At 35.5% G+C, this 18450-nt stretch overlaps 1 protein-coding gene across 13 annotated transcripts in view; it reads right to left on the bottom strand.

Moving 5' to 3' along the window:
- The window catches only part of SGCZ (sarcoglycan zeta), a 444851-nt gene that overhangs the window by 132965 nt on the left and 293436 nt on the right, over positions 1 to 18450 (bottom strand). For 11 of the 13 annotated variants that reach the window (XR_011808957.1, XR_011808956.1, XR_011808955.1 and 8 more), the window contains one exon: positions 5247 to 5348. The exons of the other annotated variants lie outside the window; for them this stretch is intronic. Coding sequence is in view for 8 of the 11 variants with exons in the window: in XM_072037142.1 (XP_071893243.1) it covers positions 5247 to 5348 (102 nt within the window). In the remaining 3 variants the exon portion in view is untranslated. The remainder of the gene's footprint in view (positions 1 to 5246; positions 5349 to 18450) is intronic. 13 annotated transcript variants of the gene reach the window in all.

Here is an 18450-nt window from a genome sequence, read left to right on the forward strand (position 1 = left end):
CTCATTATTATACACAGGGAAGGGTGAACCAAACACCAGCATAAAGACGGGATAGCAGAAGTGGGTGTCAGTTTTAATTGTATCATTACTGTGAACAAGCTTTAATAATTGCATGTTTTGGGTATTACTCTAGCTGGACTAATACTATTTTGACAAGACTGCTAATGGTTTAATTAGACTAATAATAAATTATTGGATGTGTGTGTATGCATGTGTTTATTTAGTCTACATAAATTGCACAGTTATTCAGCCTCCTTCCGTGCCTTTGAGGCTTGGTTGTGATTTCAACACCATGTCCTGAAGAAGCTAATTTAGTCGTACTGAAAATGTAATCACATATTATCTTCTCCCCCCCCCTCCCTCCCCCCCTTTTTTTTCCTCTCAACTAAGTGGTTGCTTGACTTCAGAAAGAGCAATGAAAAGTTACAGATTGCCTAGCATGCTGACACTGAAGGACAATAAACAAATGTGCTATTTGTACAATAATAGAGGTCATCTTTGTTGACAAATATTTACTTTTATGAAACAATTCTAAATTTGTACACTCCTAAAGTTTGTTTGTATGCATGAGGCTTACAATTAAATTTTTAGACCAGAGGCTCTTCCATTTCTCTAGGAATCGCTGCAAAGGATTTTTAGCACTATTACATTCCAGACCTTACACTGAGCTAATGTTAGACTGATGGTAAACTAATGATAACTTGAGAATTAAAAATACTATTTATGGTTTGGGTGGAAATGTGTTACAGTTCAGTCACATACATAAAATAGGTTGCATATTGATAGGATCTCATGGTTTTCTTATTTTTGCACTTGCCATTCACTGTCTGACAAACTTTCAACATTTGAGCCATTAAACTCCATGTGCTCTTGTTCATTTAAACCTAAAAATACTTCAGAACTGTTTCAAAAGAGGCTGGCTAATCAGAAGAAAAGAAGACATTCAAGACAACTGAACTAGAGAATGAGCCAGTTCCTCTACATCCATGTATTTTGATTTACATGTATAACTAAAGAATACTGTTTCTTGCAAAGATTGTATTTTTATTTTTATTTTTTAATTAAGTATTTCTATCTTGTTTTCTATGAAACAAAGCTATGACAAAATATTCACCCATCCCTAGTACAAGTTTAGTTCATTTCACTTCCACTTACATAGCTTCCTAACAATTCTGGACTGTGCATCACAGTACTGGAAGAATTGGGGCAGCAAAGAAAGAAAGGACATTCAGTAATCTTTTCAGCAGCATTTATTCCCATTCAGAACTTTATAAATCATGTACTGAATTAAGTAGTGGACTTATTTGAAAGGTTTTGCAAAAGGCTATTATTGTCTTGCACTACTGAGAATTCAGCTATACCTTAACTGCTCCTGACATAATGGCTTGGCTTTTCTTTTTTTCTTTTTTTTTTTTTTTTTCTTTTCCTTAAAGACAGATTGTATACCTTCTTTAGGTATTTTAGGTATATATATATATATATATATTTATACACATATTTATATTTTTATATATATTTGTAGGTATATTGTACTTTCTAAGCTATCTTTACATTTCAAAATATTTTCTTAACCCATAACCTGAGCCTCCAATGCTGTAATGCAACCACTTTACTTCTATTTAACCCTCCAGATTATTGCTTAGACTAAATAATCAAGGTCCATTGCAGCTCCTTGTATGTCCTTTTCAGCCATAATGCCTCCTGTTGGTCTGTCTGCCTTTAGTTCATCCATGTCTTAGAATGAAACAACCAGAATAAAACAACCAGATCAAACACAACATATGAACATAGGAACTTACTGTAGCTAAGCAGAGAAGCATTACCTCACATATTTATTCCAGCATACCTGCTTTTTTTGCACTATTGTTCTATTATTGATTTATGATGTCCTTGGAATCAGATACAAATCAGAACAAATCAGAATTCAGAACATATCAGAACAAATGAATTGGAAGATTGTATTCCACAAACCTGCTGGAAAACAACTCCTTTTTGTACTCAGAGTATTTACCCTGTGTCTCATAAGGCCAACTTTTTTTTTCTCCTTAGCTTGACTCAACTAGAAACAATAAATGTAGATACCACATTAATCTAATGATTACCTTCTTCTCAGCTGGCAATCCAGCTTGCATAAATAATGACAATTTTATTGGAAAATAAAGAAGTAATTTCACAAGTCCATACCATTAATACCATGACATTTTGTCTTAACAGAACTTCCAGTTTTACCAGAAAATCCATGTGGCTTCAGCATAAGAGACTGAGTACTATTTTAAGTTAAACCTTTCAAGTTAGCATTCTTGTCCATAGATCTTAGTCCTAGATTTAAAATATTCTCTGATTCAGATCGTAGAACCCAAAGAAATCCATCTGTTGAGAATAGCTAGGCAAGCCATCTAAGAAATTTTAAGATACAGTTTAACAATGTTAAAAGGATGCATTCATCTCAGCATTACTTAAAGTATCAGCTAGGTGAAATGATCAAAAAGGTCCTTTCTTACCCTATGTTATCTTAGATAATTTTATTGTACCGTTACTCTGTATTCTTTTTCTTCAGAAACTACTTATGCATAAGCCTAAATTACAATAAACTTATGAGCAAATACAGCTAAGGTATCAAAGTGCCTATAGTCCAGCACATCCTTCAGTAATTCTCTGGACTGGCACTTATGTTCACCAAGTATGCTTTTCTTGTTGGAAAAAAAAAAATAAGTAAAAAAAAATCAGTACGTAGTAGCTATTATACTGCTTATTCACTCACAATATAGAAAAAAAACACAATCAGAGCTAATCAATTTTCAAGTCAGGATAAACAATCTTTTACTATGGTTGCAGAATTTATTTTCAAGTAAGAAAAAAAAATGTTGCATAAGTTTGACAGTTTCAGAATTTTACTTTTCAAGAAATATAGCTATCTAACATTGCAGTCTTCATAGTGTCTAAGTTTATAAACAATACTTTGTATTCCAATACAAATACTGCATATTTTCCAAAACAACCACCACACATCTTTCAACACGCAACACCTTGCTCTACTGATACGCTCAATAAAATAAATGAGACTAAGAGCAAAGTCACTTGCTGCAGAGATCCATCTCTTGCTATCAGGGCAAAGGAAATGAAAGTGCAATAAATACCACAAAGTTGCTTGAAAATAACTTTCCTTTTATCTAACCACCTGTTCATGAAAACACTCATAATTGATAGCTTCAAGTTCTTCTCTTTAATACAAAAGGATTAAAAATCATAACTATCTTACTTTTTTTTTTTTTTTTGAAGTGTATTATAACCACAACTATCAACAGATCTACCAAATCCTTACAAATAGCTTCTCTCTTATTTTATTTTATTTTTTTTTTACCATGCTGAGCTATCAACAGTTCTGCCAAGTGGGGGAAGTCTTGTAAAGAAAATAATTTCAAGATGACTCATTAAATAAATACATAAATTACTGCCTCATTTTGATGGATTATAGTGTATTCTCTTGCATCACAAACTTCCCATGGTATAGCTAAACTCCTGATCACTGAAGGACCATGAAAGCTACGTGTCTGTGAATTAACAGTTCAGCATCCCACTGACTTTTGTAACAGGGTAATTTAAGAGAATGACTGGAGAAGGCATAAGAAGCATAGTTCAGTACCACAATTCAGCCCTTTAAAAGCACAACATCAGAGTTATCTCTGTCATTATATTTTTCTCAGTGGTTAACTATGAAGACGCTGGGTGGCTACAGAGTGACTACCTGAAGCTGTGTCCATACAGGAACCTGGAATCCAGACTGAACCCACAGTCTATGCTCTGAAGGAACATAGACCTATGCACTCCTAAAAACAGATACCAGGAATGAAACAATCCCTGCAAATATACTTTAGTAAACTGGTAGGAGATCTATAGGCAAAATGATGAAGTCAAGAATTCCAAATGATTAAAAGGACATCAGTAATGTGCCAGGCATAAAGACCTCCAGTGAAAAAGAACGTGGCCAGTTGCTAGGGAACGCAGAAGTACCAGTAATGGAGAACAAACAGGACACCCTCCAGAGAAGCACCTGATTAGGGAAGCAGCCAATAGCCCTGTCACTAAAAGCAAATGAGGAACTTACTCCAGCACTGGAGAAAAAGCAGCCACACCCTGAATAATGAGAACCACAACTACCTACTGTCCTCTCAAATCTAAATATATTTAAAACTCAACTATACTAAAATTCACCAGCCATCTTATTATTAATTCATGTCATTTTTAATAACAGAAATAATAATAAAAAGAATCTATGGAGAGATTCAAGTAGATTCAAAAATTCAAATTCATATTATACATCTTGTTGAGAACAAGCAGTAAGGGAGATTAAATGAATGCCCTTGTTCTGAGATCAGAAGTTCTGTCTTCCTGCCTTTAAAAGACTGCAAATGGTTATAAATAATAATAATTATAAACAAAATATAAGTCAATTACGGTGTCACTTTATAATTTCCCTCCCAGACCTGAAGGACCAAATGGATGATAAATTTATGTGAAAAATAGTCCAGAACACTATTGTTCTCAATGACAATATAGGATACTGACACTCTTTCCAAATAAAGCAGACAGTCTGATAAAGAAACTCATGAAACACTTCCATGAAAAGAACTGAGGTACTGAACCAGTCCCTAATTAATAGAAAAGAAACAGCTAAGAACGTGAAGATTAAGAGGTAATGCATTTGAGATTGCTCACAATAGGATAGAATTCTTGGAAGTTAGATTTGGTAGGAAATAACTCAAACTAAAGGCAATCTATTTCAAGAAGGCAAAATTCAGTAAAAGGACTCTCAGAAGATCTCCTGGGAGACTTGCCTAAGGGGAAAAAGGAATTAGAGTGGTAGCTCCTTAATGAACTCCTTTACCCAAAGGAGAAGAAAACCTCCTGATAAATACTCAAGAATATCAACATTTTTTATGCATTTTTTTTCCTTTTCTTTTTCAATTTTCTTCTTCTGTCAAAAGGTCAACATAATTGGTTCCCTGTTTTAATTGGAGTACCATTGATAAAATGATAAAGATTGAGATCCTGCAGGGGAAGGGCTGAAGGGATGAAAGTGTTTAAGAACACTTGTATAAGCTAGGTATTTTCAAATGAGCTGAGTAAACTGAATCTTATCCTGTGGTAGCCAAAATCTGAAAGCCATAAATGATTAGCTAACGTGTCTACAATGCTGACATAGCTCAAAGCAGTTGAGTGCGGCAATCCCTCATTTCCCCACTTACTCCATGTTGGCTCAGACTGTGGGGCAGTTTTTCTGCATGTGAAGGGAATTCCTTTTGGACGAAATTAAACCAGAAGTTCTGTTCAAAGTGCAGCAACAGTCTCTAAAAGGAACAGAAAGGTCCCAATCAATGTGTGATCTGCAGCACAAGCAAGTCCCACAGCAAGTAACAAGTGCACATGCACCACCAGAATACTCTCAAACCACAGAGAACTCACATGTTCTTCTGCTTCCCATACTACTTGAAATAACAAAGGTCTTGAGCTCAGTAGACAGCTCACATAGATGCCCCCAGCTCCTGATTTCTTCTGTATTACACAAAAACCAGCTATAGTTCAATATATTTTTCTTTTTCCTCTTTCTACTATATAATTTCATTAGTACTTTTCTGAATTGTCTCATCTGTTCTTGTTTCTTTAATAAATACTGACACCATTTTCCATCTTTTCTTCCCAATGGCAGAATCAACTTCTTCAGTCTAACAGAATATTCAGCGTCATCACATCAGCAACCATAGTGACAGCTCATAGTCAAGGGACTATGCTCAAGCTATGCTCTCTTGCCTCTGTAAATTCTCCATCTCCTGACAGTCTTCCCCAGGAATTTTCATTTCCATCCATCCAAACTGTGCAATATCCTCTCTCATCTACCCTGCCTCTTCATAGAAATAAAGACCTGAGGTGCCAGAATCACTGAAGGCATGAGAACACCAGTGTGCTACTGTCATCTCCACAAAGTGGATGAGCAGATGCTCTAGAGCTTGCTGAATCAACATTGAGCAGCCTACAGTCCTAAAAGCAAGAGTTTGTAAGATAGCGTTCTTTTGACTATCTTTGAACTACATGTGTATCAGGGATACACATGGTTCAGGAGACCAAATTAATAATAAACAAATATGCATATCTATATCATAGCTGTTGGATCCCTTGCACAAATTGCTATTTTCTACTGAGCCAGTCACATTTTACCACATTAGTTTTTACTGTATGGATCCCAGTTACACAGCATACTTGCTGTGTATTGCACAGTCTTTGTAAAGGATGGATGAGGGCAAGCTGCAAAGGTGAAAACTAGAAAGGCAGAATTGGTATCTATCTTTTAGAAGACAAAATAATAGCAAAAGGATCAACTTACTTTGAACTATTAAAATACCATGAAATCTATACCAGAATAGATAATAAAAAAAATCTGTAGGCAGCTGGAAGATGCCCATGAGATCAATGAGATGCAAAGCAAGGAAAGAGACACAACAACGGACAATGCAGTTACATGTTAAACATGCTAAAACTTGATGGTGTTGTTCAGACTGGAGAAGAGAAATTAAAGAGGCACACACAATAATAATCTTAAAATATGAAAACACTTTCTTTGTGTCCACTGAAAATTAGATAATAAACAATGAACCTAAACTGAGGAAACTGAGAATCAGGTCATTATTAGTAGAGCATTTTGACTCTAAGAACTAGAACAGAAAGATTTTGTATGGTTTTGTAATACCTATCCATGAAGATTTTTATAAACTTTTTGGATACACATCTCTGAAGAATGATGAACAGTTAAAGCCATATTGTAGCAGAAGCAAAACAAGTAGCTTTTGGAAATCTCTTCCTGTCATTGTCTACAATTATTTTAAGATTTCCATGCAAAGGCCATTTAAAAAAGTACATATCTTCACAAAGTGCAGAACTGGATTTGTGTCTTTTTTGTTGAAGCCTTTGTACAAAATGCATTGAAGCCTCTTTTAAGCTCATGCTGCAAGTATCTAAGACACACATACTAAAAATAAATACATGACAGTAGAACAGGTTGGAATTATGATATTTTTCTTCAGAAAAAAAAAATCAATGTTTATGTTTTACTGAGCTTATTTCTAGAGAAATGGAAATGTTGTTTTCAAATACTATTTTACAAAAATCAAAGTGCATATTTTTGCATATCTCTGCATATTTTCCCAGACAGCTTTTAAATTAAAAAAAAATAAAAAATTAAAAATTAAAAGCAATAACAACAAAGGAAGCTTTTAAGAGATGAAGAGTATCTCTGAGTTAAATTTCAGTGATTGCCCTTTCAGCAGTAGTAAACATCATAATTTGTCCTAACATAGCCTTTGAATACAAATAGTATTATTGTATTTATTATATGATGTCAGTTTCCATATTTATTGCCTATTTCATTGATCACCAAAATGCATATACATTTAGTTGGTTTATGACCCTACACAAATATTTTGCCTAAACTGTTTCAGTAATATAAAATCACTGTCTCAGTGAGTGGTGAAACCCTGACAAAATTGCAAAAACACAAGGTACTTGATCTTTGTCTGCTTAACTAACATTACCCATATGGGTTTTTTGTTTGTTTCTTTGTTTCTCCCCTTTTATGGCAGAATTAGTAGAGTACTGGAATCAATGTGATTAATATTGTGCAAACAGGTAATTTGAGATTACATATGTGAGGTATTCTGTAGAGCAATTACACATGCAATCGATTATTCAGATCAAAACTGTAATAAATTCATTCACTCATATTCTTCATGATGCACAGAAGGGTGAGCATGATACTTGTTTATACAGAGGACAGAAGATACAGGAAAGAAGGTCCTAAAAACTGGGCTAACAACAGGCTGTGGACTGAAAACAAAAAAGAGTTGGGATGTGGCATCTCCTGAGAGTAGTGACAGGCTTTGACAGTTGAGTTCTGCTAAGCAAACACACCACAGTCTATCCAGAGAGCACAGATTCAGGACAAATGCAAGTTTTAGCAATAAAATTGGATTCTTTAATGACGACCCACCAATTAGAAAAATGCATATAAGCACAGACCACTAGAGAAATCTAAGGAAGTGTGATTTTGGCTGGGTAGAGTTCATTTTCTTCATAGAGGCTGACACAGTGCTGTGTTTCATATTTTTGATGGTAACACTGATGTTTCACTTGTTGCAGAGCAGTGTGTTTACACGAAATCAAGGACTTTTCAGCTTCTCATGCTGCCCAGTCAGCAAGGAGGCTGGGGATGCAACTGGGAGGGGACAGAGCCAAGAGAGGTGACCCAAACTGGCCAAAGGGATATCCCATGCCACATGGCATCATGCCTAGAAATAATAGTTGGGGTAAAAAAGGAGGAAGGGGGGACATTGGTAGTGATGGCATTTATCTTCCCAAGAAACCATTACATGTGATGAGCCCTGCTGTCCTGGAAGTGGCTGAATGTCTGCCTGCTGACGGGAAGCAGTGAATAGGTTTCCTCTCTTGCTTTGCTTTTGCATATGGTTTTTGCTTTCCCTAGTGACCTGTCCTTATCTCAATCCACAAGTTCTTGCACTTTTACCTTTGATCTGTCATTATCCTTCACTACAGTGATAGCTCAGTCATCTGTCTTGTCAATTTGATTTTTATTTTTTTTAAACCACTGTGAAAGAAACTCAGCTGTTTACTAGGAGGTCAGACTACATGCTCTTGTGGTCATTTCTAACTATTTTCTGTGTACAGAGGTTTCCTCAGAATACTGAGAAGATACACTAAGAAAATGAAAGGTATAAGGGGAAAAAATAAATTAAAAAAAAGAGTGCTATAGTACAATAAAGTAATCCCAAATCTTTCAAGTCTTAAATAAATGATCTTCAGCATATGTAACATGAGGGCATTTTGCTCTAGTGAAATAAATATAAAAAATATTTTACAGTGAACCTATCACTCCTATCACTTCCTGAAACTCTAGGCAAGCATTCTGTGTCTAATGATTCACTAAAGAAAAATACAAAATGGAGAGAAACGTACGTATGTCACTCACTTTTACTTCTCAAGTGTCTAAACCTCACCCTTTCATACCTATTTTCCAAGACATATCACCCCAGATGTATCTTAATTTAAAAGAAAAAGCACTCACAGGTATATTTTTCAAGGCTGAGTATCTTAGTTGCTTCCAAAGAAAAATACTTCTTCAGTGTAACAGGCACAGACTAACCATAAAGAAAAGATCCTTAACACTAAACAATATGTACGGCTTTGAAATATTAAAAATACATATACATTTGTTGGGTTGTTTCCTTTCACTTACAAGTTTCATGAAATTTCTCAATTTCACTACTATTAGCATTCTTTATGTCCACAGGTAAGACTGATCTCAGATCATACAATTATTCCGTGATTTAATACCTACATTTCAGTAATACAAATTTGGTAGGATAGAAATAAGTAGCAAGAGGAAAAAAAAATAATAATAAGGAAAAGCTTCTTCACAATTACTGCTACACATTTTAGAACAGAACAAATGTTCTGTTCTTCTCCTCCTGGAGAAGAGGAGGCTCAGGGGCGACCTTATCGCACTCTACAGATACCTTAAAGGAGGCTGTAGTGAGGTGGGGGTTGGCCTGTTCTCCCACATGCCTGGTGACAGGATGAGGGGGAATGGGCTAAAGTTGCGCCAGGGGAGTTTTAGGTTAGATGTTAGGAAGAACTTCTTTACTGAAAGGGTTGTTAGACACTGGAACAGGCTGCCCAGGGAGGTGGTGGAGTCACCATCCCTGGAAGTCTTCAAAAGACGTTTAGATGTAGAGTTTAGGGATATGGTTTAGTGGGGACTGTTAGTGTTTGGTTAGAGGTTGGATTCGATGATCTTGAGGTCTCTTCCAACCTAGAAATTCTGTGATTCTGTGAAATGATAAATTCTCTCTAAATTCACTTCATAGGCAGAAATCATGAAGTGCATAAAAAGAAGTGGAGCCTTCTATCACCTAAGATAAGGGAAATCTTGGGTCAGATGAAAGGTATTGAGATTTTTGCCAACAGGTTTACTGTACATATCATTTTAGCATGTATACACAATACATTTCCTCATCCCCAAGTTTTAATAAAGCTCCAGATTTACAATGAAGTTGAACAAATGTAACAAAGGACAAAATCTAATGCTTCTAATGCTTGTTTTTGTTTGTTTTTTTTCCCCATCCAGTGAATAAGAACCATATAATGACAACCCATCATTGCTGTTGGTAGTATTTTCCAGTGTACCAAAATAAATAAATAATGATTAAAAAAAATAATGCAAACTTATTTTCCAAAATATGGGTGCAAAGACTGTAAATGTAATATCTTATCTGGTCTGATAAGACACCATATGCAGACTTAAAAGTATCCTAACCTTATGCTCCTAAATGTATCTTTACAAACCCAGATTTTGCAAACGTTCAGTACCACATTAATCCCTATCTCTATGATAAACAACTATTGTAACAACGAGAAGGAGGAGAAAAATGAAACGTTGTTAAACCTAAATCTCACAAACAAAGTATTTTATCTCTAAGCTCCTAACTTTTGATGCCATAAAGGGTTAAATGAACTCAGTTATATCAAGAGGACAGTTTCAGAAAGGCAAATCCCATTTGCCCTTTCCAGAAGGTATTTTCAGATTTTAATTGTGCTTTTCATTAGCTAGTCTCATAAGCATAACTCTGACAGATACAATCAACAAGTGCTGAGCATCTGCATTATAACACAACACCCGCTGTAGGAAGACAGCTGCATTAGCTGAAGTGCCCTATATAGGCAACCCTATATAGATTTTCTTGTAACCAAGAATCCACAGTAGATTTCAAGAATGTATTTAGCAATTCTGGGATGAATTAATTCATCACTAGACAGCACTGAGGGTGGGGGGGATAGAAATCAAATTACCCAGCAAAACAAAACCCAAAATATTAACGTATTTCTGTAGTAAATAAAACACTATGTTAAAACAAACAACTAGCTACCAGAAACCTGACCGTTTTTTTGTCCTCTGATCTCTAACATGTAGTTTTACCACATTTCTCAGAAAAAAAAAATAAATTAAATCTGATGTTTTATCTTATTCAGAGTTGAAATATATATGTTAGCATTCTGAGATTAGAATCGATGTTTACATGTCTAAGAAATTTGACCAAAACAAGAATAATAAAAAAGGGTGTTAACTTATACATTGTATGCCAAACTTGTTTTCTTCTACGTTGGTATACCAGACAGCCTCCAGCTTTAAATAAGTAAAAAATTTTTGTCAAGTTCATCTGTTTTATTATTCCTCTTGGCACAAGCTAAATTTATCACAAGTTTGAAATACATTATATGTTGTTTTATTAGATTAATTTAATTGTATATTGGCATCAGCATATGTCAAAATTAATGGCTTTTTAATGACACTACATACTAATGATTAACTAGAAATACTGAAAAGGGGGTGAAGGTATGGTTTTAAGAATGATTAATATGACAAGGTTATAAATATTACTATACATAACACTGACACACACAAAAGAATAAAAATAGCTGTCTTCCTCTTCCTTCCATTCTGGGTGCAGAGTTACTGTTTGCTTATATATTATATCAAATCTGTAAGGAGTCTGCATAGCCCTGCTGTTCTTAAAATATATTTCCCTGAAAATAAAACTGAAACTGTTTTGAGGTTCAACCCAGCTGGCAGCTAAACACCGCATAGCAGTTTGCTCACTCCCCCTCAGTGGGATGGGGGAGAGAATCAGAAAAAAGGGTAAAACTCCTGGGTTGAGATAAAGATTGTTTAATAGGACAGAAAAGGAATGGAAAATAACAACATAATAATGATGATAAGGGTATATACAGAACAACTGATACGCAATGCAATGCTCACCACTCTCTGACCAATGCCAAGCCCATCCCTGAACAGCAGCAGCAGCCGCCCCCAGCCAACCCCCCCAGGTTATTGTTCACCATGAGGCTGTGCAGTGTGGGACATCCCTTTGGCCAGCCTGGGCCAGCTGTCCTGGCTATGTCCCCTCTCAGTTCTCAGTGCATCCTCCCCAGCCTCCTCGCTGTCAGGTAAGCACAGGAGGCTGAAAAGTCCCTGCCTTAGTGTTACACTGCTCTGCAACAACTGAATCATCGGTGTGTCATCAGCATTGTTCTCATCCTAAATCCAAAACAAAGCACCATACCAGCTACTAGGAAAGAAATTTTCTCTATCCCAGCCAAAACTAGAACAAACTGGAAAAAAAAAAAAAAAAAAAGAAAAAAAGAAAAAAAAAGGAGCAAATACTGCATTTGTAGATGTAATATCATGATGACACAAAACAAGCACACACCAATTTTCTTCCTGACCTAGGGTTAACTTGTGACTCTTCTCCAAATTCTAGCTGCAAAGCAGGACAGAAGCACATTCCATTCCCCACCCTCTGACTTCAAAAAGCAAACAATATGAGATAAAAAGAATTTTAAAAAAGAGTTTAAATATTTTCCTCATATTCTTTGTGCTTTTAAAATGCTACTTACAAAAAGTGAAAGCCTTAAGTCATTTGTGTCTGAAGCTTCAAAACCTGATTGAAAAATCCATTGAAATAGAAATGGGGGAAAAAATAAGGCATTTTTAAAGATACTTAAAGCAATGGGATCAGAAAACAGTTGCCCTTCCCCAGTTTCTGCCAATGCCTGATATTGTATTTATGTACAAATTATGTAACGTCACACAGTCATGATATTTAGTTTTACCAAACAAGATACAATGTATCAGAATAGCTTTATAATAGATGTGATTAGGAAGTGGCTGATACCAAAAAATAGATTCTTAGATCCTAGAAATGAGAATATAAGATGGAGTCTGACCTGTTAGGTCTCTGATTCTTACCCATATTTATCTCAGCATGATTCTCTGATGCTAGTGCATGTCCTCTCAATATTGTAGCTTCATTACTGTAACTCTTTTCATTGAGCTGTAACTTGGAAGACATACCACTTGTTCCTGCACTACATGAGATGATTTTCATCCCTCATTCTTGTTTAGCAATGATCTTGATACTGATTAAACTTATCATGTTTCCAAACTCTGGTTGGATTGATTTTGGTTGTATTTGAGGCCTCTTACATGTAAGGGTCTCCAGGAGACCTTATTCCTGTATTTCTCCTTACTATCTTTGAAGATAATCAATGGAATTTTAAGCAAAGAGTTTTTTATTTTGGTTTGAAATAGTCCTTATCCCTATCTGTATCAGAAGTGAGGCTCATATTATGCCTCTTATGAAAACAATAATTAAATGAATCCTACATGTTACACATTAGTCATTATTAATTCCATTACAACATTTTCTTTTACATTAATGCATGTTTGGAATATTTTGTTAATTATTTTCGGTTGATGTTAATAGCAACTTAAAATATAAAGAACTGTACAACACTTACCTAGCTTATAGAGCCTGGTGTTAACAATTAACATGAAGTTTGTTATAATATTGAGCTATACTCAATCTCCATACTCCCTAGGAAAACACTTCAGTCAACTTTACACAAACAGTAAGAGCAGAAGGTAATTTCAGGGTGGCTAATAATACCTCTGCGACACATATACTTGCAGAAATAGTTCAGTAAATGCAACAGCCTGGGTGTTAAAAGTCCTCATGCTCAAAGTGGTCAGCAAGAGACTTCTATAAGGAAATGGGTATGTTACAGAATAAAGCTTTGATAACACAGCCCTCTTTTTCTTGCAGTGTATGCTGCCTCCAGCTTCAGAACTCAGCTTCATTCAGAATTATTTCCCCTCCACTGCTTCATCACTTTTGATATCGAATTTTTGACAAGCTTGTCTAAAGCATTAAATTCTAATACACACACATGCATTTATCACCTTCACTGCATTTTGCTAAAGATATATGCTTACCTGGTTCATCCCTATTCTGACTGAAAAAATTAAGCCCTGACTGAAACTATTTAGAAACTGAGAGTTTAACTTCAGAAAAAGAGAAGAAAACACTAAAGTCTCTATGCAAAGTTAACAGTTTTGCAATTAGGCCATTTACTTTAGATTAAGAAAGGAAAACCCTTAACATGAGGAGACAAAGATCATGTTGGAAACTACTTTTGACACCATTTCCCACAGTGCTCTCCTGTATGAACAGAGAAAGCATGAACAAGAGGAAGATGCTGTTAGTTGGGCCACCTGGGAAGTAGGTAGAAGTTTGCTGTACAGATTGTAGCTGGCTCCAAACAGAGTGCCCCAGGCAATGTTGAGTCCCATACTGCTCAAAGTTTTGTTCAAGAGCTGGATGAGGAGACAGAACACACCCACAGCAAATCTGCAGATGATGCTAAATGAGGAGGAGAAGTTTATAATCCTGAACAGCAGGGCTTGTTTAGGAAACTTGATGATGGGGACAACAAAAATCTCACAGTTGGTGCTGAGAAATGTGTAGTTGTGCACTGGGTAAGAATAACATGCATGAGCACAGGCGGGTGCTCATATACCTTAGGTGTTTACCTATGAGTACCTACCAGCTGTGCTGAAAAGGACTGGAGGTTACAGCAGGTTGAGCATGAGCCAACAGCATGCTCTCTCTGTGGATAAAGCAAATACACATTGTGTGATACTAGCAAGAAGGCCACCAGCAGACTGAAGGAAACCCCTAGTCCCCTCTACTTGGTCCTGACAAACCCACATCTGGAATACATGACCAGTTTTGTTCTTTATATTTGCACCAGATCAAGACTGATGTTTAAAACCAAAGAAAATCTTGTATGGGGCTGCTAACATGGTCAGAAGCCTAGCTCACAGGATTTATAAAATAATGTTGAGGGAGCTGAAACTGTTCAGCCTGGTGAAGAGATGGCTAAGGAGAGATATAGCACAGATTTTAACTCCCCAAAGAGCAGTTATGAAGATGCTGAGCTTCAGCAATAGCAACATAACAAATATTTGTCATCACAAATTACAACCTGTGAGCCTCAGGCTGAACATCATGAAAATGTATTTTTCTACTAGAGGAGGACAATGTGGAAGTGTGATACTGAGTGACTATAGCAGCTTCACCCTTGGAGGTTGTCAGGACACCAGCTGAACCTGCCTGGTGTTCATAACACTTTACTCAGAGGCTGGGCTACAGGAATTCCAGAGGTCCCTTCTATCAATATTTCTGTGTCCTTGTAACCAAAAATTCCATTGGAAGTATCTGTGCCCATTTACTACTACAGAAGAGATATAACCTTTTGAAAAGCGTTGCTTCCTGTGAGATTAAAATAATGCAGAAGTGGAACAAGTTCAGAAACTGGACAAAGAAAGACTAAAGAAATGAAAACCTTGCATGTAAAGAAAGGTTGAACAAAATATTTAGAAATGACATGAGTAAGGTGAAACATGGCAGAGATAAAAGCTAAAACTAGAGCATAAAAAAGTGAGAGCCCCAAATAGCTGTCTCCTGATATGAAAATGAAAGTCAGAAGCAGAAGCAAACATTTTTTCTTCAAGCTTTAATTTTATCTGCACAACAAAATGCCACAATACAGTACTAAATCCCTGTGATTCAAAATAAAAACCAGTCATTAGTAACAGAGATTTGAAGAAAAGAAAGTCAGAGGTAGGATTTCAATAACTGAGTATTCATTAACAGGCTTCCTGAATGCATCCTGTGAAGCATTTGGTATTGGCCACTTGCCAGTCTGCAGGGCAAGGCAGTTCACTGGTGTACTTGGAGCAGGCTTTGAACATTGGGAAGGCTCACACAAACAGAAGGCAGATTTGAAGCAGCCTTTACCTTTCTGGGCTGACAGCACAGAAGCACCTACGTGATGAGACCCAGGAGTTTGATCTGTCACTTTTTCCCATAATAATAGATCAAGTGATGATACAATTTTTTTTACTATGCTTTTTGAAGTCCAGTTGCTAGAATAACGTGCTCTTAGCTGCAAAACAATACATTACTACCGCCAACTGTTATTTAACATTTCATATGTTAAATTCTTAGTGGTATTAATTATTTAGAGGGTAAAGCCAACTCAATTCCTAAAATGTAAAATAAGGACCCAAAGTCTCCTTTGATGTATATCCTTTGAAATTTAATGTGTCATAAATCTTCCAGTTGGGTATTTTTCCAGTTTAAACCCATCACATTATACGAGCTTACCAGAAATGCTTTGTGCTGTTCAGTTGAAGTATGCTACTTATTCACTAGGTAATTTAACAAGCTTTGCATCAAGATTAGATATTTGCAATTTACAGAGAGTATCTTTTATGAGCAATTTTACAGTCCTAATTTTGGAGTACATTTTGTAGCAAACAGGAATCACCACCAACTGTTTTGGAACTTTTTGCACTGAAACACATAGCATGCTTGCAAATATAGTCAAGACATAAAAACAACACTATCCCACAAAAACAGGGGGAAAAAAAAGCACAAAACCCAAACCTTTTCCATCAAGATGACAAAGCATCAGAATTATTTTTACAGATAAAGGAATGATGCTACTTTAAATAAAATTAATGATTTCCTAAGCTATTTGACATTCTAAACCAGTACAGGTAGAAACAGAAAAAAAAAAAAAAAGTCTGGCAGGTACATTAGGCCAGGTGTCAGGTTAAAGTTTAAATATTTTTAGAGGGTGTTCTCTTTAAATAAGCAGACATATAATCAGACAGAAAAATCTATCAATTAACATTTAGCTTTAGCACCATTTATAATCTAGATTATATTTTTAAACCTAGAAATCCTGGGAAAAGATAGTTGTAAAAAAAAAAAAAAAGTAGTAGTAGTCCAAAGAACTCATCACAGTTATTACGTTATTACCGCATTTTTCTTATTTCTATAAGTATACTTGATCTTCATTTTTTAAAATTAACTTCTAAGTGCCATTTTATTTCCTCTATAGAAATAAATGCAAAGAGAAAAATACGTGAAGAGACTGAATCTGGGTGAATAGTTTCACCTAAGCATCCTATAAAATCTAATGGTAGCACTGCACATAATGTAACACAGCAGGTTTAGTGGTAAGGGGAACACAAATCAGGAAATAAACTGATCATGAACTGTGTTTATAGAAAAGTATGTTATTTCGTAGATTTACAAGAAGATGTAGGCAGAAGAGTGTACTGCATAGGCAGTACAACACGATGGCTGTAGACTCATTTTAAAATAATGTCAGATTCCTCAATATTATGCATTTTAAGGAGTTGTATCACGTAAAGCATGTGCTTAAATTATGTCACTTAATAGAAGACTACAAGCTAAGGAGTTCACAGCAATGATTTCAGGTGGGGAGCGGTACCTGCATTTCAGATCTGGAGAAACTTACTCCTTTGCACCTGAAGGAAAGGTAAACAATTTTCATAGCTGACACTGGTTTTTAAATGGGGTCATGTTTAAGAGAAAACTGAGGCAATTAAAAACAGTAAAGTTTTTTTTTTGTTTTTTTTTTTTTTGTTTGTTTAGTAAAGACTTTCGACACAGACTGAGAGCTCAAAGAATTTTAAATGGCAAGCTTCTCAATTAAAAAAAAAACTTTAAGGGTTGGCATAGCCAATGTATTTACATAAGTATATGAAGTCTTTTCCTTGTTGAAAGCACTTGCATCAGTCTCGCATAAGGACTTCTACGGGCATTCTTTTTCTTGACAAGATGGAGAATTATCTCTCAAAGTTCACTAAGTTTGAAGGTAGAACTAAAGAACAAGTAAGTGTCCCCCCTCTAATACAAGAAACAAACTGAGCTCCTCATTTTTAAAATATTTTCAAACCACTGTGCAGGTACACAGTTTCACTTCAAAATTCTTTTCAACTTATTGTTCTTCTTTTAGGAGCAGAAATGGAAGGAAAGCTACAGTATTTCTGTCAGGACATCTATCCCAAATGAAATTGAAAGTTAGGGATTTTGTTTGTTTGTTTTAAATATATTACAGGATAGCATGTATTGTCTTAATCTGCTAGCTCAGGTTATCCGTTATGATTTGTAACTCTTTTCTAAAAACTCTTTTCCTTCATGATAACATCCCTTACACTGCTGCTTGGTCAATGGTTTGTATACCTAGATAAATTAGTTTAAGTACTTTTAATGACTTTTTTTTTTTTTTTTTTAATATGTTTGATCTATATTGTGTTATAATTTAGCGATTTGTTATCCTTAGTATTTGTCATACATCCAAAATTTTTATTATGCTCTGTGTGCAGCTATCAACCTTTGAATAATAACCTCTGGTATCTATGCCGGGTCACTGATGAAAAACGTTGATTATGAAATCAGCTGAGAGGTGATAACACCCATTTATGCTCCTCAAGTAGTAAGCTAGTTTTTAAACTTGTAGACATTCCTTACTATTTCAAAATATATTGAAATATATAGAAAGGATGACATAAAATTATGTCAAAATCTTTAAAGTACATTAATCACTAATACTACGTTATCAAACAGTAAGTAACCTAATTGAAAAAGGTGTTAAGAAAGCGTTCTA

Source organism: Anas platyrhynchos, chromosome 4 (assembly GCF_047663525.1).
Source record: "Anas platyrhynchos isolate ZD024472 breed Pekin duck chromosome 4, IASCAAS_PekinDuck_T2T, whole genome shotgun sequence".
Classification (NCBI taxonomy): domain Eukaryota; kingdom Metazoa; phylum Chordata; class Aves; order Anseriformes; family Anatidae; genus Anas; species Anas platyrhynchos.